Source organism: Lathyrus oleraceus, chromosome 5 (genome assembly GCF_024323335.1).
Source record: "Lathyrus oleraceus cultivar Zhongwan6 chromosome 5, CAAS_Psat_ZW6_1.0, whole genome shotgun sequence".
NCBI classification, from domain to species: Eukaryota; Viridiplantae; Streptophyta; class Magnoliopsida; order Fabales; family Fabaceae; genus Lathyrus; species Lathyrus oleraceus.
Window position 1 is genome coordinate 154,474,864 of NC_066583.1, and position 24,248 is coordinate 154,499,111.

General features: G+C 33.0%; 2 protein-coding genes and 2 long non-coding RNA genes across 6 annotated transcripts; 1 reads left to right on the plus strand and 3 right to left on the minus strand.

The window, feature by feature from the left end:
• Positions 1–11,256: 11,256 nt before the first annotated feature.
• On the minus strand, positions 11,257–12,739 carry LOC127079586 (phosphatidylinositol N-acetylglucosaminyltransferase subunit A). 2 transcript variants are annotated; one of them, XM_051019970.1, is made up of 5 exons: positions 12,192–12,739; positions 11,960–12,076; positions 11,769–11,872; positions 11,587–11,677; positions 11,257–11,484 (listed from the first exon to the last, which is right to left on the minus strand). In XM_051019970.1, exons 2-5 carry the CDS (start codon positions 12,059–12,061, stop codon positions 11,344–11,346), a joined length of 438 nt encoding a protein of 145 aa, XP_050875927.1. In that variant the 5' UTR covers positions 12,062–12,076; positions 12,192–12,739; the 3' UTR covers positions 11,257–11,343. The 2 variants fall into 2 exon arrangements, with proteins under 2 accessions (XP_050875927.1, XP_050875928.1); XM_051019971.1 differs by having other exon boundaries at positions 11,257–11,491.
• A 247-nt stretch (positions 12,740–12,986) lies between these two features.
• LOC127079588 (uncharacterized) lies at positions 12,987–13,754 on the minus strand. 2 transcript variants are annotated; one of them, XR_007787940.1, is made up of 3 exons: positions 13,561–13,754; positions 13,345–13,403; positions 12,987–13,193 (listed from the first exon to the last, which is right to left on the minus strand). It is a non-coding gene; the product is annotated as an uncharacterized LOC127079588 (long non-coding RNA). The 2 variants fall into 2 exon arrangements; XR_007787941.1 differs by having other exon boundaries at positions 12,987–13,219.
• A 54-nt stretch (positions 13,755–13,808) lies between these two features.
• On the minus strand, positions 13,809–15,129 carry LOC127079587 (uncharacterized). Its single transcript, XR_007787939.1, has 5 exons — positions 14,962–15,129; positions 14,794–14,859; positions 14,576–14,653; positions 14,005–14,054; positions 13,809–13,902 (listed from the first exon to the last, which is right to left on the minus strand). It is a non-coding gene; the product is annotated as an uncharacterized LOC127079587 (long non-coding RNA).
• A 7,022-nt stretch (positions 15,130–22,151) lies between these two features.
• On the plus strand, positions 22,152–23,695 carry LOC127086492 (probable indole-3-pyruvate monooxygenase YUCCA10). Its single transcript, XM_051027265.1, has 3 exons — positions 22,152–22,781; positions 22,898–23,257; positions 23,348–23,695. The coding sequence occupies exons 1-3, from the start codon at positions 22,170–22,172 to the stop codon at positions 23,519–23,521; spliced, it is 1,146 nt and encodes a 381-aa protein (XP_050883222.1). The 5' UTR covers positions 22,152–22,169; the 3' UTR covers positions 23,522–23,695.
• Positions 23,696–24,248: the final 553 nt, after the last annotated feature.

Below are 24,248 nucleotides of genomic sequence, written 5' to 3' on the forward strand. Positions count from 1 at the left end.
CTATAGCAAAATTAATTACATTTTTATGAATAGTAAAGCAAAAACTATATATTAAACATGAAAACCTAGAGCACCAACTGTGCAATAACAAATGAAGATAATCAAGTTTAAACATGAAAATCAAGAGCACCAATTCAACAATAACAAAATCGGCTAAAAACTAGGAACAATAAAATCCAAGTAAACAATCTAAGGAGGACAAACCAAATAACAACATAACAAAAAAAGGAGAAGAACAAGGCAAAACATGCAAAACAAAAGGAGGGTAGTTGACCATCCAATACACCCTTACATATTCAGCCACTCGAGTGGATTCCGCTCCTAATCTATTGAGAAATGATGAAACCTAGAGCATGGAAACGGACCCACTTTCATGCCAAACTGATAATTGAAGACATACAGAGGTTAACCAATCTGACTCTAAATCAAGAGGAGACCAAAGATCTCCTACCTTAACCCCCCCCCCCCCCCCCCCCCCCCCCCCCCCCCCCCCCCCCCCCCCCCCCCAACCCATGGGGAACCAAACCCATATGTATCATACCTATTTGCACACATGTGCCAACTTATAACAACAACATTTGCACCTATAATTTGGACAGCATTTGAATCAAATTAGGACAATCAACAAAACAAAAAATTAAATATTTAAACTCTTGATCTCAACAACAACAACAACATTCAAACATCAATTTCAAAAACCACGATAACAACATTCAAACTTCAATATCAACAACATGTATCAATAACGCAACTACAACTAACATAAATAATTTATAATATTTTATGAATGTCACAAATAATAACACTTACTTTATGTATTTTTAATCTTCCGACTTTTACTTCTAAAATCATGCAATAAATGATATCCTTCGACATCTCTACATGTTCGGAAAAAAAATATAAGTAAAAAAGAATACAAATGTAAAATGAATAAATATATATTACAAAGACATATAAAATATTTACATACTATTTTCTCATATTCCATCTAGATGATCATGACGAATATTATGCATATCATCTGAATTATTTTCTTCAGATGAGAGACGTACGTGTGTTACGAAAGAAGATGTCTCAAAATTTTAATTTTTATTATAATCACTATCATAAATATGTTTTTCTTGTAGAAAAAATAACCATTTAGTGTTAGAAATATCAGTAACATAAAAAACGTGTTTTACTTGGGATGCCATGATGAATGGTTTGTTCATATAAGCTTCCTTTCGAAGATCAACCCGTGTGGATCTTAATTCATCGGTTTATACACTAGTGTTACTAATATAATATCACTTAAATAAAGGAACTTTAAAAGTAACATAATCAATCTCAAAAATCTCCTCAATGATCCCAAAGTACGCTCTTGATGTCAATACAAGATTCTTATGTTTGAAACTAGAGAAGTGCATGGATTAAGTTTTAACCATACCCCCAATTTTTTTCATGGTACACTAATATTCCTTTGATTTTGTATAGAATGGAAACTTATTAATGTCATATGCATTCTGATTCATTACTCTCTTTATAAACTCTTTCATTTAACCAATTTATGAAAGTTTTGTTATGCTCAGTCGACCTCAAATTTTCACTCTTCTAGGGCAATTTTCCTTGATAATATTTTTGTGAATGGACAAGTAAGTTTTAAATTCATCTACGTTATTCAATATATACAAATGTACTTGAAAAACTATATCTCGGTCCATTGTCTTAACATTTGAACCTTGAGTACCACTACTTTCATATCTTCCACCACGACGAGACTCGAGAATTCGTATAGTTTATAGAAAACTTAATAAATTCTTACGTGATGTATCGTTCAACGATCGAAGCTTTTGGAAAGTGATAATTATTTGTATACCCTTTAAATATATTCATGTACAAGTCTACCAAAAACATCCACCTTAAATAAACTGGACCACAAAATTTAATCCCCCTTACAAGATGAATAATTAAGTGAACCATAATGTCAAAAAATTATAGAGGGAAATACATATCTAATTGACATAATACAATTTCAACCACATGTTTTAACTCATCTAAATATACAAGATCAGTGGCTTTACTGCATATAACATTGAAGAATAAGCACAATCTGATTATAGTTACCCTTACACTTTTATGTCAAATAGCACGGATACCCATCGGTAGAAGTTATTATATCAAGACATGACAATCATGAGATTTTAAGCCAACTAATTTGAGATCTTTTATTGAAACAAGTTTCTTCACATTTGATGAGTACCCTTGGTGAACTTTGATATCATGCAAACAATCGCAAAAGCTTTTTTTCTCTTATTTAGATAAAGTGTGACATGTTGGGGGAATATACGTTATATTTCCTATTTATTTTTGTGTCAACTCTCATTGTATACCCATCACTACCATATCTAGACAGGATTTCATACTATCTTTTTCCTTGCCTTTAATGTTGAGAAGTATTCCGATCAAACTATCGCATACATTTTTCTTCACATGCATCACATCAAGATAATATCTTATATTGAGGCTAGACCAACATGGAAGATCAAAGAACACCAACCTCTTTTTCCAAATATTTTTCTCCACGAGACCTTTTTGGTTCTTTCTAAATACAAAACTAATATGTTGTTGTCTTTTATAAGCATCCTTTCTGATTAAGGGCTTTGGAGCGATAACACACTCATATTCTGCATTAAAAGCTTTCTGGAATATACAACATGAATGATTAGGTCTTAGAATTTTTAGATTCCCAAGGTACACAATATTTTGTCAATTTTTAAGTTGGTGGAATCATGTATCATCTTCACGTATTACACATGCTTTATGTCCCTTGACATTGTACCCAAACAAATTTCCATATATAGGAAAGTCACTGACTATTCAAAATTACATGGCATGTGTCTTAAAGTTATCACTCTTATATACATCATCAAAATCAACGTCTTCCTAAAAGAAACTCTTAAATATTAAATCAATGGAGTTAAATAAACATCTAAGTTTTTACATGGTTATTTTGGAATTGTAATCATCATTGATAACATTACATATTTGAGCTTCATGAAAATCCATGGAGATAGGTTGTAACTGATGTGAATAATTGGATATTAAGTATGATTAGTACTCATATTACCAAACGAGTTCATTCCATTGGTGCCAAGTCCAAGCCTAAGGTTCCTTGGCTCACGGGAAAAATCTAGAAACAACAAATGAATTTACTTCTATTGTAATGAATAAACTACATGGACAACACAATTTTTGTCCCAAACCATTCAGATAGTTCACGATTTAACTGGCACGTCTCCAAAACATTTTTAGGGATATTTTCATAAGAAATAAAGGCTGAAAAACTTGTTTTAGCGTGTTTTTGATTTACCCATATAACTTTACAAATATTCCTTTGTGTTTTTTACAAAACATGGTTCACTGAAATGTGACAGGGAGAGCTTTCATACTTCTTCTCTTTCATACTTTAAATTTTCAAGACTTGTATAGTAAAGAAATTATATAGACATTTTCTTGAATTTACTTGGAGACGAGGCTTGACATTTATTCCAGTTGAGTACCGTCATTAGAAGATCAAACCCTAACTTGTTTGCTTACATCTTTAATCGCTTTGTTATACTTGTTTGACTCAAACGTTGCATTAAGGTTGGATAAAAAAAATCTCCTACAAGTTTCCCTTTAAGTTTTCATCATCAAAAGCGCAATGACAAAGTCAAATCATGATATTTTCTCTTTGGCTTTGATCACTTGTCTTGAATAGCCTGCAAAACATGTTTCCACATTCTCCGCCTTTTTAATGATGACAACACATCTCTCAAGGAGGTTGTAAAATAGAAAAGAAAATAGATATTTGGAATGGTTAAACTCCTCCTTGGTTAAGTAGAGAGTATACTCTACTCCCCTAAGAGTATAATTCCCCCCTTTTTTAAAATCAAAAAGGAGGATAAAGATGCATTTATGAGAAATTAAATATGCAAAAATATTGGAACACGAGAATTTAGAAGGAAAAGAAACATCATAGACTATAAATTTGAATCATACATGAATTTATATTCAATAATCCAAACACGCTAAGACATATAAGTGAGATTATTCTTTTCCACAAGAATCATAATTCATTGCGATAATGCTTTTGATTTCTTCCATGTCTCTGACTATACTTTGGCATATCTCCTTGGTTTTGCTGATTGTTATGTATTCTATTTCTTCTAGGTCTTCTTATTCAACCACTGAACCTTCCCTCAATTCTACATGTTTAATGAGAACCTTCATATATCCGAGGGATATGTAGTTGATATTGTGGTTGGATTAGTCTAGTTTCTCCCATGGTATCAACATTGAAAGTTGCTAAGAAATTGGTGATCATTGCTCCTTAGGGAAGTCATGCTGATTAGATTTCTTTGAAGTCGATCATATGGAGGAATATTCCTTCCACATAATTTGTTGGAATATGCAGAGTTAGGATTCAAACGGTAACAATGTCATCTCTGATGACATAGTTGAGATTCACACTTCTTGGTAGAAGGGTTCTTGCTAGGAGGTAGAGCATAATACGAACTTTTAGTGTCAAAAAGTCTAACTTAAATGGAAACTTTCTTTTCTCAATTGGGTTCACAAAAAGGGATTTAAGATCTCTGGACCGCTTGAAATTCTTATATCCTAAGGGTGCCTCATATGAGTAGTTTGTTCCTTGATAGGGATATTATAAACTTCTACCAAAATGATCTTTTTGAATCTATATTTTAACCCCTCTGATGTTTAATGATGTACCGAAAATTAATGATTTCAAAGAAAAGTCTTTTATGTGATTTCTGAATGTTCTATTAGGTACCTTTGTGAAGAACTTCTGTAGTGACCCTTGAAAAATTTGAGAGTAGGGTTTATATCTTTTCATGAAGCTCTTCTCCATGTACCATCGTCGGATCACCTTTTTCCAAGACTCGTCACCTTCTTCTCTTGATTTATTTCAATTATACTAGTAGTAAAAACAACTCTTTGGGGGGTATCTTCATATTTGTAACTCTTTCAAAAGGCCATGATGATGCTTATGGAGAAAAATAAAAGAGCTCACACAAGAATGCAAGACTATAGAAAAGGTATGGAAAGAAAAATAGTGAATGAGTGTTACCTTTTTATAGCATTGACCATATAAAAAATGCAAGAAATTGATGGAAACTGTGAACATTTAAAATTAGATCAAAATCATTCCAAAAGTGGTGTCTTGATCAATTTCCTCAGGGCTCCATTCAATTGGATGATCAAAACTTTCAAGATTTTAAGCAATTTTCATTAAAGTGAGGATCTGATTGACTTGGAGTCTATGTTTACCTCGTATTTGATTTCAAAATATGCATGTCAAGCTTATCCTATCAATTTCCTCATGGTTCCAATCTATTGGGCTTACGTGAGTCAGCCTCCTTGGTGTTTTTGGGCTTTGTGTTGGATTTTCTTTTTCTTTTACACATATGCATGTCTTTATTTTCACCTCATTTCCACAAAAGACTACACAAATCATCTATTTGGTTATTACAATAACTTTATTTGATGAGGAAAATTAAATCCACTATTTTAAAGGATTAAATCATATTTTTTTGATCATTTAAACTTTAAAATAGAGCAATACCTAAAATATCAAGAAGACTTCATAAAAAATTCCATATTTTAAGGGAACACCAACATGTTGTGGTGTGTCCATTATATACATATCTACTCAACCTACTACGAGGTTGGCTGATTATGGATTAGAAATGTTGAGATCCCTCTAAAAAACTCTTGCTTTGATCACCACCTTTTATGGACCATTGTAGATCACTCTTGTATGAAATACTTCAACCCAAAACACTATTGTATACCAATGAGTGTACTCTTTTCTTTGAAAATCTTCATTTAATGTTCTATAAGGCTTCTTACTAGCTGCAAAATGACCTTGTAAAACTACTTGGGTTTCACATTTGCTACCCAAAGTTTCTTGGGTCCAAGTTCGGTAGTGGCGCTAGGAGGTTTAGGATTATTAACTTTAGACCTTTTCAATTTATCGAAACAAAAATTTTATACGTGACCAAATTTATTGCAATGTAAGAATTTATAAATGGGTTGATTCTTTTTCTTCTTACTTAATTTTTTAAAAAGAGATTTATCCGACTTTAATTCTTGTCCACTTTTATTTAAGGAAGGCCTTTGACTTCATCAGATCAAGTTAATGTTTTCTTTCCCCTTAGTAATTTTACTTCGGATTTCATGCAGGTATGTCACTTCTTTTTTCAATGAGACAAGAGTCTCACATGTTTATGTTGAGTTTCTAATATTATCCATTTATATTTTATGTGCTTTCTTTCTTTCTTCAAAAAAATCTAAATAATCCTTTAACCTACGTTTTTTAATCTTGTCATTTTCTTCTATTAACTTAGCACTTGTTTTAAATATTTGCTTGTAAGATGGATTTGTTACCTCATAGTCATTTTCCTAGTAAGATACCTTCAAGCAAACTTCTTCTTCTTCGTTGGAAGATATTTCTTTGATGGTTCTCACCGAGGTTGACTCTTCTTCATTTGTGGAGGCTTTGTTTCTTTTTTCGAAGATTCTATTGAATGATGCTTCACATCCTCTCACAAATGTAATTCCTTCATTTGATGTTGAATCTTTCGAGGATCATTCAACTATTGAGTATGTTCTTACGAAAAAGATTATTAGAGTTGTTTGATAGGAGTTTGTTGAGGGATCTTCAATTTTTAAACTTATTCCTTCTTCATCTTTAAGAATTTGAATTTTCTAGTTCTTTTTTTCTAAGATTTCATCCATCTTTGATTTTTCCTTAAACTCATGAACATCCATCTCTTGATTTAGGAAATGGACTGAGTTTCCAATTTTTAATTCTTAGATACTGGATAGTAACACATGTTCTAATATAATTTCTGTCATTCCTAAATTTGGAAAAACATTTATAAAAGAAACCTTCATTTTTTTGCCTCGTATGTTCATATCTTCTCGTTCGGTACTTAGAGAAACCTCATATATCATTTCAAGAGTATCCCATATTTCCTTGGAGATTTTGCAACTATAAATATAAATAAGTTTACTATCATTTATGGACATTACTAGAAAATTCCTGATTTTGAAATAAATTTCAAATTTTCTCTTTTCTTTTATGGTCTAAAGGGAATCAAGTTTATATACTAACTTTCCATCTATTTGGTGAGTAGGATAAATTGGTCGTTGATTATATTTTCTATGGACTTATCTAAAACCATGGTGAGCTTTCTGTCGGGCTTAACTAACTAATCAAATCGAGGTTTTGACCAGGTTGGCCACAAAACACTAAGATTTTAAATCAGCCTTATCTCGAACCAAATCAAGCTTTTAACCAGGCTGAGATTACAAAATGAACTAGGACTATTACCAAGATAACCACAAAACAATTTGAGATATTAAACTGGGTAATCAAGAACCAAATGAAGTTTTTGATCGGTCTGAGCTTACGAACAGACAAAACGACTTAGAACCTAAATCCCCAAACTAAAGCTTTTAAGAGGTTTAACTTTGAACCGAAACAAACATTCCCTTATGGACAAATTATTTAACCAAGATAAAAATATTACATGGTGAATTTACAATTATACCCCTTCCATAATACAAAATTCCTCACTAAATAGAAAAAAAACATTTGAGAGAGAGAGAGGTAGCTCACAATTTTTGGATATATAGGCTATAGGTTGTCACATAAAAGGAAATTTATTAGTGCCAAATTTAATATGCCAATTGATTAGAACTTTTCTCTAATCGATTGAAATCCCTCAAAATAATCGATTTTAAAATTTTAAGGACAACTTTTACACTATCCTAATTGATTGGTTATGAGTGTCAATTGATTTGACAGACACTTTTTGTCCAAAACCATTCAGACAGTTCCTGATTCAACTAGTATGTCTCCAATACATTTTTAGGGACATTTTCTTAAGAAACAAAGGCTTAAAAACTTGTTTTAATGAGTGGGAATTTTCCGTATAACTTTACAAAATAGCTCTTTGTGTTTTTAAAAAACACAATTCACTCAGACGTGACATGGCGAACTTTCACATTTCCTCTCTTTCATACTATGAAGCTTCAAGATTTGTCAAGTAAACCAATGATATAGACACTTGCTCAAATATTCTTTAATATGAGGCTTGAGATTTATTCTAGTTGAGTTCTATCATCACATGATCAAACCCTAACTTGGCTACTTGCATTTTTGGCAACATTGTTATACTTTTTGACTCAAAGGTTGTATAAACAAATATCCTATAAGTTTCCCTATAAATTGTCATCATCAAAAGCACATTGACAAAGTAAAACTATAATTAATCTATTTGGCATTGATCACTTGTTTTGACTATCTTATTAAACATGTTTCCACAATTAATATGCAAGAAGAGAGAATTGGTGCACCATGGTAAAGTGTTAATCATCCCACTTTTCACCATGATTGGAACTTCCAACCTTGGTAAACTATCATTCAACCCACTTTTCACCATGATTGGAACTTCTAACCATGGTGAAAAGTCAGTCTGCCCAATTTTTTATTTTTGTTACACGCTTTGGCTGACCACATTGAGAACTTCTGTCACAATATAGAATATTAAAAATATATAATAAAACATCAACAACAACAATAACAACATCAATAAAAATGATGAGAACAAAAACTAGAACTACAATAACAACAACAAGAACACGAACCAGAAGAATAAGAACAAGAACAACAACAACAACAACATCAACAACAACAACAACAACAACAAAAGCAACAAGAATAAGAACAACACGAACAAGAACAAGAGAAAGAACAACAATAAAGAAAATAACAACAACAACAACAAACAAACAAAATGAATAAAAACGTTAAACATTAAATCTCAACAACAAAAGAACAAAAACTAAATCAATAATATCGTTAAACATTAAATCTCAACAACATCGACAACAATAATAAATACAACAAAAAGAAAACAACAACATTAAAAAAATCAATAAAATTGTTAAACCCAAAATCTCAACAACAACATTAAACATTCTATCTGATTCAACAATAACAACTAACATTGCTACATGAATACATGGTTTCTTTGCCTCATTCAAGTTGGAGAAGAGATGGTGGAATTCTGAAACTTGCTAATGAAATAAGTGATGTTTTCGAGTTTCATTTATGAATGAAATGATGTTTCCGAGTTTGGTTTAGTTTAGAAGTAGCTTTTCGTAAATGGAAGATGAAGTTTAAAGATAGAAGATGAAGTTCGTCTAAGTTTGACTAGGAAAAAGGTGAATGAAAATGGAGTGTTATATATCCCTAAAATGTAGTTTGTTTTTAATTTTTTTTAAAAATGAAGGCACCAATTTTCAGCAAGGTTGGAATCCCAACCATGGTGTAAAGTGATTTAAAAATAAATAAAAAGCAAAAATGTTGGAGTTAGGATGCAAACCCATGACCATAGGCCACTTTTCACCCCGGTTTGAAATTCCAACTATGGTTGAAAGTGACTTAAAAATTAATACAAAACAAAATTCTTGGTGTTGGGATTCGAATCCATGACCAAACGCCATTTTTCACCATATGTGGAAATTTCAACTGTAATTGAAAGTGGTTTAAAGATGAAAATGAAAGAAAAGTGCCTAAACGAATATATTTTACCACGGTAGAGGTGAAAGTGCATTTCAAAAGGTATAATTTGTAGTACTTAACAGAGGTTCGGGTAAGGCACTTGTGCCATGTTTGCTTAGTTTATAGTTGTTGAACATATATGTATGTTCACCCTTTGCTTCAGACATGTTAACTTTAGAAAGTAGATCCTTAATATATTTGGTTTGTGTGAGAATAATTTAGTCATTTTATTGATGAAGGACCTCAATATCTATGAAGTATTGAGCAATTCTCAACTTCTTGAGTGCAAACTTGTCATGGAGTTTGTTGATGAGATCTTGAACCAGCTTGGGAAAATAGTCATTTATAAAGATACCATCCACATTACGTTGGGATAAAGTGTGATATTTTGATGATTATGGACAAATAGAGATTGATCAGAACTCCTTGAAGTGAATCCAAAGTAAACCAATGCTTGATGTAATTTCTCATACCATGCACGTGGAACCTGCTTTAAACCATAAGTGGCTTTGCTGAATTTGCAATCTAACAATGGATTTGGATCAATAAAGGAAGATGGTTGTTATATATATAATATATATATATATATATATATATATATATATATATATATATATATATATATATATATATATATATATATATATATATATATATATATATATATATATATATATATATATATATGATCACAAATTGTTGTGGGTTTGACTCAAGTGAGAAGTTTTCGTGAAAATCAAAACCATGTTGGTGATTAAACCCATTTGCTCTCAACCTTGCCTTGTTATTATTAACATTCCCGTCAAGATTCTCCTTAACTTTGAAGACCCAACTCTTCTATGAGGAGTGAGAGTCCATGTACCATTTTTAAGAAGTGAATCATACTCAATTTTCATAGCATCAACGCATTTAGGTTGAGATAAGGCTTGTTTAATTGTTGTCGGCTCAATGTGGATTATAAATGACTTAGGTCTTGAATTGCATGTATTAACTCTTGTTAACATAGGATAATCATTTTGCAAAACTAGAAAATGAGAAGTTTGACAAGTATGACTATGAAAGGAAGGGGATAAGGATTATATGGAATTCGACAGGTCGTGATGTATTAGTATGATATTTATGGGACTACGTGAAGATGACTTGTGTTTCAAGGCATGTGAAATGTTAGAAGAATTAGAATTAGATCAAGCTATCAAGCTAGTATCTGACACATATGTTATCTCAGACGTTAGACTAGTAGACAAAGGCTTAGTACTTGACTTTAAATCATGATTATTTAGTAAAGGTGAGTACATAGAAATTGGTTCATTGGGAAATGCTTCAGCTTGTTGTGCATTAGTGTTTTGAAGAGGTGTAATAGGTAGGGGTGGACATCGGTTGGGTTGGATCGGTTTTCGGGCCCAAATTCCCAATCCGACCGAACCATCGGTTGGAAAAAACATAACCAAAACCGACCGGTTTGCAATTCGGTTATTTTCGGTTTCGGTTTTGTTCGGTTCGGTTTCATAATGCGGTTTATTCGGTTTTAAAAATAATTGAGCTCATTCCAAAATAAACCCAACACAAGTGGATTTTATCTAGGATTTAAATAGCACAATTTTATACTAGTCTTTAAACTTTTAGTTTACTTATGAACAAAAAAATAAAACAATATATCTTAAAACTTATGAAATTGCTGCATTTTTCGGAAATGGGAGCTTAATTGACTCATTTGAAGCAGAATCGTCGAATCATGTCAGCATTTTTTTCCTATGAAATATTATTAGTATCACTACTATTGTAATTTTCTGCATTGTTGTATTTTCTGCAACATCCCTCCAATCCATCGCAGTTGCGCGAAAGAATAACATCGGGCGCCTCCTCAATTTCATCTGCAGGCTAATAATGAAAGCAGTCAAAATAACAAAAGTAAGAAAACTCACCAAACATGATCAAGAAGCAAAAATGTGCAACACTATTCAAGTCTATTATACCTGCCATAGTTCCAGTAGATGCCATAGCAAAAAATTGAAGATCATAACCAAGCAAAAGATCTTTCCTGCCCATGCTCCACAAGAGAGGTATCTAGACATAATTGAAACAGAATGACCAGCGGATTTCCTTTTACAACTAGATGTTCCTATTAGAATCAAATTGAATCAGTGAAGGTGTTTACCGTGAGAGACGTTCAAGTAGGTTTTGATCGGAACACTTCAGAGCACGGTCATATACAATTTCGGTCCTTTTGGCAACATCATGCCAGCTATAGAGTTCCCTCATCTAGAGATAATAGATTAATAGATTGAGTAAGTAACTAGTTTATCCAGTGAAAGCAAAAGGAAAGGGTCATTTGAACTACAAACTCACTCGATTGTGCATGACTTGAGGATCAATTTTAGGCAGCATAGTTATTGCCCTTTGGATTGCGCGCACCATATCACTTGGATCAGGTTCTGCCAAAACAATCATGTCATCTGGTACAACCTATACCATGGAAGTGAATATCAACCCCCATATGTTAGCATTCCAAAATCATGGAATTGAAAAGAAAGGCATTTATATATCATAGAAGAATAGAAAGAAAATCTGTGGTACCTACCTCAGGAACACCTCCGACACGCGTGCTGACTGTTAACAATCCACAGCTAGCAGCCTCTAATATGGCTATGCAAAAAGCTTCTGTTAAGGAACTGTAACAGTGCAAAGATCAGGTAGGACAATAAATACAAAAGAAATAATATTGGATACACCTCAGAATGATAAAGTTCATGTCCTTAATATCTTCAAATCAATAACAAAGAATCAGAAAAGATGTATTTGTGACTCAATCTAGTTTGGATCAGATATTAACTGTTTGAAGTGGATTCATGACATAGGTCAGCATGTTACGTTAACCAACCAATGGTACATAAGCAAAAAGTAGAAAGTAGCAACAATCACTAATTTATTTTGGGGGTTATTCGGTTGAAATGGTGTCCCTTTGCTCCAGAGGTCATGTTACAAACTGGTGTAAATTTCTTCTTAGATTAACAAGTGTCTGTTAAGTCGACATTATAAACATGCTAGGACGAGAAATGTTGTATAGTAGTGAATGTCAGGCAGAATATAACAATAGCAAAAACAAATGTAGAAGATCCAACAGATAATTACAAAATTATACCCCAAGTGAAATAACAGTTCAACTACTAGAAAAAGAACAAATGTCAGGCAAAATTATACCCCAAGTGAAAACAAATGTAGCAAAAACAAATGTTGCAGACCAGAAGTTCGGCGACAGAGGTCCATAACTACTAGAAAAAGAACCTTGACCTGCATTACTAGTGCTTTAAAACCTCAAGTGAAATAACAGTTCAACTGCTGTAAGCAAAGGAATGAATTGCCATGGTTTCCAAACATTTATGTCAGTCACAAATAACAAAAATAAGATATTTTAGGCAAGTTGTAACTAAGTTATACCTCTTCAAAAGTATACCCCTGACCTGCATTTCCAGTACCAAATCTTGAACGCCCTAGAGACTGTTCTTCACCTCCTCTTGACCTAGGCACAAGCTGAACTCGTCCTGTCTGATTGTCATCTCCAGGATGTCACTGTCCTTCAAGACTTGAGCAATCTTTGAATAAATAAAACTTCAACCAAACACATGCATGATCCATCAAGCATACATGACATGAAAATGTGCAGAAATGCACATGCACGCAGATTATGAATAGTTAACTAATCTTATAAAAAGTTTACTAATCTTAAATCATACCTTGGTGCGAACCCAACACACTCAATGGAACTTGAATGAGAAGGCACAGAACTAACAACCTGCCAATAGGATATAAGGTTTCTTAGAAATCAGGCAGAAAGCTAAATTTATATGCTCAAACGTCTTACAATTAAAGTTGCAGCATGCATAGACAAATGGAACAATTAGCACAGGGATAAATGATATAAAGTTTGAAGCCTTGGTTAGTGGTATTACACAGGCAAGAGAACATTACACAGGCCATCTCCTCAAGTAACATCATCCCAGTATACTGCACCACCAAAAACAGATTAGCATAACATGCAGTATTCAAACTCAGTTTGTAAGCTTGAGCACAAATGCAAAAGAAATACAAGTGACATTATGTTTGTGTACTTCGGTAAGAACAATTGCATAAGCCCAAGACAACGTGCCTGATGACAGGTGATGGGAACTCCAACTTCGGTAAGAACAATTGTAAGCTTGACTCACTCCTTGATCTACAACTCCGCTAGGAACTCCAACTCCTTGCAAGCTAGGAACTCCAACTCCTTGCAAGCTACTTTTGTCGCGCTCCATCTTCCAGTACCAAAACACAACCAACAAAACAAGAATTGTCAATTAGAAACATAAAACAGAAGGAAAAAGATGAGATGAGAAATACACATGGAGTGTGATTACCGAATTCTACTTCATATCCTTTAATATACCAACGCGCACCAATAATTTTCCTGCCATTATATGAAAGGATAAATGTTTAAGAACTGCATCTACTATAGCAGAACTAGAAATAAATTTTAATGATATGCATCCACTGCTTCTTGACATACAGTGTTGTTGAGTAGGCAACCCAAACTCAAATTTCTCTTTAGATGCAAGACTTGTGTAAGAAAATGATTATTTCTTCATAGCAGTAACTTGTGTAATGCTTGAAAAAAGTGATTTCAAACTTGTGTAAGAAAATGATTATTTCTTCATAGCAGTAACTAATGATTCTTCATACTATGATAACGCAACAGCAAATGAAAAAAGTGATAGCAGTAACTTGTGTAATGCTTGAAAAAAGTGATTTCAAACTTGTGTAAGAAAATGATTATTTCTTCATAGCAGTAACTAATGATTCTTCATTTGCTGTTGCGTTATCCAGTAGTTATAGCTTTAAAAATCACTTTTTAAAAATCACTTTTTATTTGAACAGCTAGTTATTAGTAGCTATAGATAACATGAAGTTTATAACGGCCAAGAGTAAAACCTCAGGCTTCTTATTCCGGAAGTTGTCGGCGAGCTGAGTAGGAACAATATTTACCGACAACACCTTCACAAAATCAATCTGAAGAAGCAGTTTTAGAATCGGAGTTAAAACAAAACAAAGTCAAACCCATCAGAAATAGTTCAACCAAACTTAACATTTCAACCATAGTCAGAGAGAAAGAGAGGGAAAGAGAGAAAGAAAGATAAGGAGTAACTTACATCGGTGGTGATTTGTGGTTGAATAATGGACGGCGACGGTTCTTCGTTAAACAATGAAACCACGAACTAGCATCAACCGAAAAATTGGAAGGTAGAAAGAGTTAGTTCTTAAACGATGAAACCATGAACTGGAAATTGAAAGGATGAACCCTAGAATCAACCGATTACCTGAGAGAATGATGAACCCTAGCGGAGTAACGTTGCTGTTTGTGCGTATGAATCTCACGAAGAAGTGGAACTAATGAATTGAGATTTGAGACTGAGAGAAGTGATGAACCCTAACGTTGCTGTTTCTACTGAACCCTAGCGAAGAAGTGGTCTATAACATAATTTCTACTGAACCGGTCGGTTTAGGATATCATCGGGTCCAAAAATTCAAACCTAAACCGACCGGTTTAACCCATATGAACCCAAGATTATTCAAACCGTCAAACCGAAAAACCGACTCACCCGAACCGGTGTCTACTGGGCCACATGGTTCGGTCGGTTTGGGCTGGATTTCGTTAATTTGTCCAGCGCTAGTAATAGGTAAATGATTGTTAGGATTAGTTGTATTAACTGAAGGACTTATACTTTTTGGAACTATCTCGTTGTTTGGTCTAAAGGATAATTGTGTGAGACAGACCTTGGAACAGTGTGGATTGAGAAGTGGTTTTGGAACTATTTCGTTTGTGGATCCACACCATATCTCAGTAAGTACTTCGTGTCTTCCTTTAAAAAGTGTTTCATTTCTAACAAGTCATTTGAACCAAATCACAACCAACCAATATAGAAGAAGATGATAATAACATCCATTCTTTTTTGTATTTTATGTTTTAAGATTATCCAACTCATTCAAGTTTTCTAGAAATTAATCATCATCTATATGTCCTCTTGAAATTCATTTATCTCATATTTAGATATGCAGAGGTGAATAGTAATATGAGGTTCACAATGGTTCCATCATCATATTCAACTACAATTATGTAAATTAATCATCTTCTATGATGTCCTCTCTCTCTCTCTCTCTCTCTCTCTCTCTCTCTCTCTCTCTCTCTCTCTCTCTCTCTCTCTCTCTCTCTCTCTCTCTCTCTCTCTCTCTCTCTCTCTCTCTCTCTCTCTCTCTCTCTCTCTCTCTCTCTCTCTCTCTCTCTCTCTATATATATATATATATATATATATATATATATATATATATATATATATATATATATATATATATATATATATATATATATATATATATATATATATATATATATATATATATATATATATATATATAACATTATTGTATTTTAAATAGTATTATACAATCCACTTAATAATAATCCCTAAACAACAAATTAAAAAGCTATCAATCAGCAAGAGAACAAAATCAACCGCCAACAAAATGCATAAGAACTTCAAGCTTCAAGGTGATAACAAAATCAACAAGAAAACAATAAAAGTGCTTCAAATCTTCAAGTCGTAGTCCGACATGTCTAAATTCATAAATAAATATAATATACAAGATTATACATAAGTAGATTGGCTTGAAATGTCTAATAGAATTTTTTGTAAGCGTTAGCCCGAACTATTTAAATTAATGGGTTATTTAAATGAGATAGGTCGAATCAAACTTTAAGTAGGTCGGACCATAGGCCTTTCTTCAGCAGTCTGCCGTAGTTCCACCCCTAGTCAATATATTTAGAACATAGCATGAGTACATGTATATCTGATTTAATTTTAAAAATATTTTGAATAAATAAATTGTAATTAACAAATTAAATAATATGTGTATAAATTAAAAAAAAGAGAACATTTTTAGGAATATTGAAAAATATGCATGAATATTTCTAAGTAATTTTAAAATACAATTTTAAAATAATGTAATTTGGAATGATATAAAAAAAGATAAGTTACACCAAAATAAATAATAAAATTTATATTATTCGTTGAAGAGTTTTTTTTCTTATTAAAAAAATTACAATTTTCAAACATACAATTTTAAGTATAATGTGATAAGTCCGATGTGGCGCCTACTCCTTAATAGGAGGGCAAGTCGCTACTAGGAGTGACGCCTACTCCTAAATGTTTTTTTTTAATTTTTTTTTTGCTTTTTTTTATATTTTTTTTAATATGTTTTAATTATTTTTTTAATTTTTTTAAATCTTTTTTAACTAATTTTAAATTTATTAATTTATGTTTATTATGAATTATATTAATTTATATTAATACATATATATATAAATAATATTATTTATAAGATATATATATATATATATATATATATATATATATATATATATATATATATATATATATATTAATTTATATATATTAATTTAATTTATAACGAAATAATATTATTTATAAATTTTTTGGAGAATTAGAGTTAATCATGTTAGAGTTAATTAATCAATTATAATTAGGGTTTATTGATCGGTTATAATTAGAGTTTGGTAGTTATGACCTAATTTAAACCCTAATTCTCCCTAAGACTAATTAATCAAGTGCGACACTAATTAGGGTTAAGTACATTGGTGTACAACCTAGATTTTTCCTATAAATAAAGTGTTATTTCCTTGCAATTTCTTCACCACTTTTTCCTATCACTTTCTCTATCAAGTTGAGTTCATGGCGTCCCCCAGACCGTCATCATGGCAGCGAACATCATCAAGGCGGCCGGATCCTGAACCAGTAATCATAAAAAGGGATGGGCATGTTATTTTCTCGTCTGTCAAACCCCCAATGGAGATGAAATTTTGGAACATCCGTTCGTTGGACCAACTAAAAAGGTCCTTGATGTCTTGGTTAGAGGGAGATTACCAACCTGGTGAAGTCATCAGAAGGATTCAGAGGCTTAGAACAAGGTTCTCATTTGAAACTGGAGAAACGGTATGTTGGTGGGTTGAAGTTGAAAGCGACATTGATTGCATCCAAATGATGCATGGATCAGATGACATAGTGTTAACTGTTGTAATTTCCTAGATTTTAATGGTTGTTTGTGTTGTTGTTCTTGTATTTGTTATTGCTCTAGTACTTGTTCTTGTTTTAGTACTTGTTCTTGTTCCAGTATTTGTTTTTGTTTTAGTATTTGGTGTTCTAATGTTAGATGTTTGTGTTTGTTGTTCCAATGTCATCTTCTATTTGGAATAAAAATAAACTTTATTGATAAATAGCATTGGTACACAGAGTTATGAATATAAAAACTATGTTGTGGAACTAGATCCACGATATGGACATTTGTTCTTATTATGCCCCAGTTGTCGACATATGATACACTTCCTCTGCATTCTCTCTGCGACGTCCATTTCAGTTCTAATGCGCCTGCTGTTTGGGCGACCACTTTTATTCCGCCGCATCGAATCGTTGTGCCAAACAATTTCCCCATCATACTCTGGCCAATATGCCTCCAATGCTACCACCGGAAAGGGATTGTCGTATACATTTAGCAATGTTGCAACTTTGTAGACGGGAGACACTAGCGACAATGCATCGAAGTGGGTGTGTGAACACGCTGCAATGACATGGGAACAAGGCATACGATAGGCCTGAAATTGACCACAGTCGCACCAACAGTCTGGTATTAGGACCTTATACTCTTGTCTGGGCAGCCCCTGGTTGTGGTCAATTGTTTCCTTGACACTAAAAGTGTGGCCATGGCGGTCGAATTCCGTAACCCGATGGCTGCTGGCTTTGGCAGATTCCTGCCTCATAAACTTCATGCAGGCATCACTATACACTTGACTCGTCTGTAACCTAGAGTGGCGAGTTCATGTCTTATCCTGACCTACTGATGCATGCAGTAGACGTGTCAAAATTATTAGATGCATGCAGCTCCACCTAGCCTGCAAGATTCTCAGACAAGACAAGACTTCAATGTATTTGCCACCTAGAGTGGCGAGCTCATGTCTTATCCTGACCTACTGATGCATGCAGTAGACGTGTCTTATGTGAAGACATGCATGCAGCTCCACCTAGCCTGCAAGATTCTCAGCCAACTTTGCATGCGTTACACGTGTCAAATTTTTGCATGCGTTACACGTGTCCAATTTTTTTTACATATTCATACTATTTGAATACGGTTATAAATAGCAGGTCATTCTTGAAATTTTTCATCATCCACTAACACTTTTTTTCAGAGAACACCGGCGAACTTTTCATCAACAAACCTACGTTCTACATTGCAATCATGTCTCTTCTTACCATGGACCAAGAACAGAGAGGCACTAGGGCGAACATTGCCTCATTCGTAAGTTTTTCTTGAACATTGCCTTTTTCGTATGTTTATAATTTATTTTCTAAAACTCCAATCTAATGATTGTTTATATTGTTTGTTTTTAAAGGATCCCAAGAAATTTCGTCAACGTTCACACCATATGGCTTATCCAGACCCATGGTGCGTACCTTACATAGAGCGTGCGGGGTTCGGTCATGTTATGCATGTGGTAAATGCCACAATTGATGTTAAATTTTTTATTCTTGTTTTGTGTGAACGTTGGAGACCAGAGACACACATTTTTCACCTACCAACTGGTGAATGTACCGTCACACTAGAGGACGTGTACATGCTTTTGGGTCTTCGAATAGATGGTAAGCCTGTGACTGGAAATGTTCAACAGCCCAACGAACTATGTGTTCAAATGTTGGGCGTAGATCTAGTCGAGGGTGAGGGATCTGCGAAAGCAAGGGGTCAGGGTATTAAACTATCGAGCCTCCAATTCTAGCACGACGCTATAATTTTGACTGAGGATTCGTCCGAACAAGAAAAAATAATAAAAATAAGGTTTTACATTATGTTATTATTTGGGAACTTGCTATTTCCCGAAGGCACGAGAAATAGCATAAACTTTATGTACTTGAGTTTGCTCGAGGACATAGATAGAATAAGCACGTATAGTTGGGGTTCTGCTGTATTGGCTTTCCTATATAGCTCTTTGTGTAAAAATGCACAAAATGACCACTGTACATTTTCTGGATGTGCTTTTTTGCTCCAAACATGGGGGTGGTGGAGATTGCCGAGGCTAGCCCCCGAAAATCCTAACGTCTACTCCTTCCCCTACGCAACTAGGTAAATTTATGATGTTATTTCATTTTGTATATTTATTCTATAAATATTTGTAAATAATATTATTTATCTTTTTTTGTTTAGGTTCATTGCAACTGGACTAGATTACAGTCTTACCCCGAAAAATAAAATAATATTTTATCGTCAACTCTTGGATCGTCTCCGAGCACAAGATGTATTACCACTAAATCATTCATCTTCTAACTAATTTATTAATATCAAGCATTCTCAATAAATAACATATTTATTTTTTTCTTTGCAGTTTATTTGGAGACCATATTTGGGATTGGAACATCAACCTAACCCCGAAGATGCAGCTGTTTGGACAGCAAAAACGGCTATCATGCGGTTCACCATTGTGGAGATGCACCAAAGTGGCCGTGTCAAACTGCAATTCGGAGTGCATCAAGAAATCCCAGGCCCCCCAATGTCTTTGGAACCTTGGCATCTTAAAAAAGTCAGCCACCAGTGGTATGTCTAAAATTGGAAGGCATTTGCAAAGGAGTTCCGTAAAATGTGGAAAGAGAGTGCCCACTATGTTCTACAATTTCTAGTGGCGCCCAACGAAATGAAGCCGACAAGGGAATATGTGGATTGGTATAGAGCAAATACAAATCCAGAAATGATTGTGTCTGACCCGTTCTATTTGGACGATCCCCGAATGCAACAATCATATTTCCAAGAACAACAACCACCACAATATTCCCAACAACAACAACCACCACAATATTACCAACAACAACAACCACCACCATATTACCAACAACAACCACCACCACCGTATTACCAACAACAACCACCACCACCGTATTACCAACAAAAACCACCACAACACATGTCCACCCCCGAACCAAATCAACACTACATACCACAAACTCAACCCCAATATCATGAAGATTACCAACACCAACCTCAACATTCCCACCACCATTAACAATCCCAACACCTACCACAAACTCAATCCCCCCACCAACACCAATCCCAACACTTCCATCACGACGATGTCTCGGGCTCTTCCAGTCCTCCACTTAGCCCCGACACAGGTATACAAGAGGATTACCAACAAGACTACTACACACCACAACAGACATTGTTCTTTAGCCAACCCGATTCAACCCTCAACTACTAAAGGCCACATTTCGAGGGCGCATCCAACAAGAGTCAGTTTGTCCCACCGAAACAAAGCTTTGAGGGCGCAGAGGGCACTCGCCTTTCCTACAGCATTGAAGGGACTTCGACCCAACCACAACAGCAAAGGGCAAGGGGACGCGTTAGGACTAGGGGTGGGAATAGGGAAGCACCACCACCACCTGAGCCATCTAGACGAGTAGTTAGACCTCCCCCGTGCGGATCGTACCAGGGACCGCATAATATGTAAAAAATCCCAAATTAATAATGCATTTTAATTAAACTTTATAATATTTGTCTTGTGTATTATTTTAATATAAATATATTGTGTTTATTAATATAAATTAATATATATAAATTAATATATATTTATATATATATATATATATCTTGTGTATTTTACAAATATATACATAATATTATTTATTTACATGTATATAAATTAATATATTTTAATAATTTATAAATAATATTATTTAGTTATAAATTAAATTAATATATATAAATTAATATATATATATATATATATATATATATATATATATATATATATATCTTGTAGATAATATTATTTATATATATGTATTAATATAAATTAATATAATTTATAATAAATATAAATTGATAAATTTAAAATAAGTTAAAAAAGATTTAAAAAAATTTTAAAAATAATAAAAAACATATTAAAAATTTTTTTTAAAAAAAAAAGCAAAAAAAAAATTTTAAAAAAAACATTTAGGAGTAGGCGCCACTCCTAGTGACGACTTGCCCTCCAACTAAAGGGTAGGCGCCATCTAGGGTGGCGCCCATGTGTCTTTAGGGCAAAAAAATGCCCATTTTTGTAAATTTTTTTAAATTATGCTTATTTTTGAATTTTTTTAAAAAAAGATGATTATTTAAAAAAAATCTTTTAAATTGTATGTATCTTATCATCTTATTTTATACCATTTTTAACATGAAGAATACATTTCTTTGAGAGACAAAAACATGAATATAGACATTTTTTTATAGAAAGTTTTATTAAGAAAATATATATAATAATTACTTAAATGCACAGTCAAATTAAATTATTATAGACAAAAATTTTTTTGTCACATTCATGTACCAATGCACGAAAACATGTTCTTAAGCTTCAATACTTGCCTATAAATTCTACAACTTCTTGTTGATTAAACACATTGAAGATATACTTATTTATTAGATTTCCAACATCAATATGCAAGAATTCACAGTCGTAATTGTTGGTGGTGGTCCTTCTGGCCTAGCAATTTCAGCTTTACTAACACAAAACTCAATCTCTCACACCATACTTGAAAAAGAAGATTGTAATGCTTCTCTTTGGAGGAAAAATGCTTACGATCGTCTAAACCTCCATCTAGCTAGTGAGTTTTGCTCTTTACCTCTCATGCCCCATCCACCCTCAGGCCCAACATACCTAACCAAAGATCAATTTCTTCAATACATAGATAAATATGTCAATCATTTTGACATAAAACCTCGTTATTATTGCGTCGTTGAGTCCGCTAAGTACGATGAAGTTAAGAACAAATGGGTTGTTGAAGCCAAAAACACCCTAGAAGGTACCTTGGAAATTTATGGGGCAAAGTTTCTTGTCATTGCCTCTGGCGAAAATAGTGAAGGTTTTATTCCTAATTTCCATGGATTAGGGAAATTTGAAGGAGATGTGGTACACTCCAAGTACTACAAATCTGGTTCAAAATATAAATCAAAAGATGTTTTGGTTGTTGGGTGTGGTAACTCAGGAATGGAGATTGCATATGATTTGCAAAACTGGGGTGCTAACACTTCCATTGTCATTCGAAATCCGGTAAATAATTTTTTTTCACTTACTTTTTTTCATATTACGTAGGTTCAATAATAGTTTAATGATAAACATATGTGTTGCGATGATATTAATAGGTTAATGATATTATTTTTTTACAGCTTCATGTCTTCACCAGAAATATGATTCGCATAGGGATGCGTTTGGTACACTATTTTCCTGTTTATATTGCAGATACAATCATTACAATTTTAGCAAAGTTAAAATATGGTGATTTGTCCAAATACGGGATTTATCGTCCTAAAGACGGACCTTTATATCTCAAAAACATTACAGGAAAATCTGCAGTTATTGATGTAGGAACCATCGAAAAGATTAAGGAAGGATCTATAAAGGTTGTTCCTTCAGGTATCAAGAAAATAGAGAAGAAGAATGTTATATTTGAAAACAATATGGAGAAAGAGTTTGATGCCATTGTTTTTGCTACCGGCTATAAAAGCGTAGCTAATGAATGGCTAAAGGTACATTTTTTTTAGTTTATTATTTATTTTCTCATACTTCTTGTGATTATAAATTAATTTATTAATTTTCTATTTGTTTGTTTTTTTAAGGATTACACATATGCTCTTAATGAGAAAGGGTTCCCTAAAAATCCTTTCCCGAAACATTGGAAGGGAGATCATGGATTGTATTGTGCAGGACTAGCAAGGAAAGGTTTGTTTGGAGTAAAAAAGGATGCTGAGGCAATTGCAGAAGACATCAAACAAACTCTTAAGTTTAATTAAGTAGTATTATCCATTGAATAAGTCTTTTATGCCTTTTAGTTTCTACACTAGTTAATCAAAACTAGGTTGAGAATTGAATAATGAGTAGTTGTTTTGTGTTGTTATTATCTAGTTATAATAAGTATTTGTAATCTTTAATATATATTTATATATATGTAATGAGTATTTTCTTAGAATACTATCATTTATCAATTCTTCGATCACAATTTTTCTTAATAAATAAACACATTGTATTTTCCATTTCTCATATATATGAATATCATCATTCTCTAGTAATAATTTTTTTTTATTGTAAATAAGAATTAAAAGCTTCAAAACAAACCTGATTGTAATGTGATATGTGTTAATATAAATTCCATTTGAATCTTGATATTATGATTTTCTCAATTCTATGAATTTCTACCGAACATTAACAAAGAGTACTCAGATCTATGATGTTAATTCTTTTTCGGTTCTTGTTCCGTTCTTGATTTTTGACTTGCATTTTTCTCTCTTATCTTCCATCTTCTTTTATGTATCTTTAACAATGAAGTTATTGATATTTTGTTCTATGGGAATGGAAATTCTTATTATGCGTTCTATTCCTTTAATTCCTATTTTATAAGAAAAACTTCTAACAAGCATGTTCCCAACAATCATAAAGGGAGAGGAGAGGGGTTTGAATTTTATTTTGAATTTAAAAATAAAAACCTCGTTAACTAAATGACCATTAAGCTCAAACAATCAC

What these genes read in the sequence shown, in the direction of transcription:
- LOC127079586 (XM_051019970.1), bottom strand. Translation starts at nt 12,061, where the DNA reads ATGATTGTTTTGGCAGAACCTGATCCAAGTGATATGGTGCGCGCAATC. An exon ending in CTACTTGAACGTCTCTCACG is followed by an intron (nt 11,678 to 11,768) that starts GTAAACACCTTC and finishes AATTATGTCTAG; the next exon opens with ATACCTCTCTTGTGGAGCAT. An exon ending in ATCTACTGGAACTATGGCAG is followed by an intron (nt 11,485 to 11,586) that starts GTATAATAGACT and finishes ATTAGCCTGCAG; the next exon opens with ATGAAATTGAGGAGGCGCCC.
- LOC127086492 (XM_051027265.1), top strand. Translation starts at nt 22,170, where the DNA reads ATGCAAGAATTCACAGTCGTAATTGTTGGTGGTGGTCCTTCTGGCCTA. An exon ending in CCATTGTCATTCGAAATCCG is followed by an intron (nt 22,782 to 22,897) that starts GTAAATAATTTT and finishes ATTTTTTTACAG; the next exon opens with CTTCATGTCTTCACCAGAAA. An exon ending in TAGCTAATGAATGGCTAAAG is followed by an intron (nt 23,258 to 23,347) that starts GTACATTTTTTT and finishes TGTTTTTTTAAG; the next exon opens with GATTACACATATGCTCTTAA.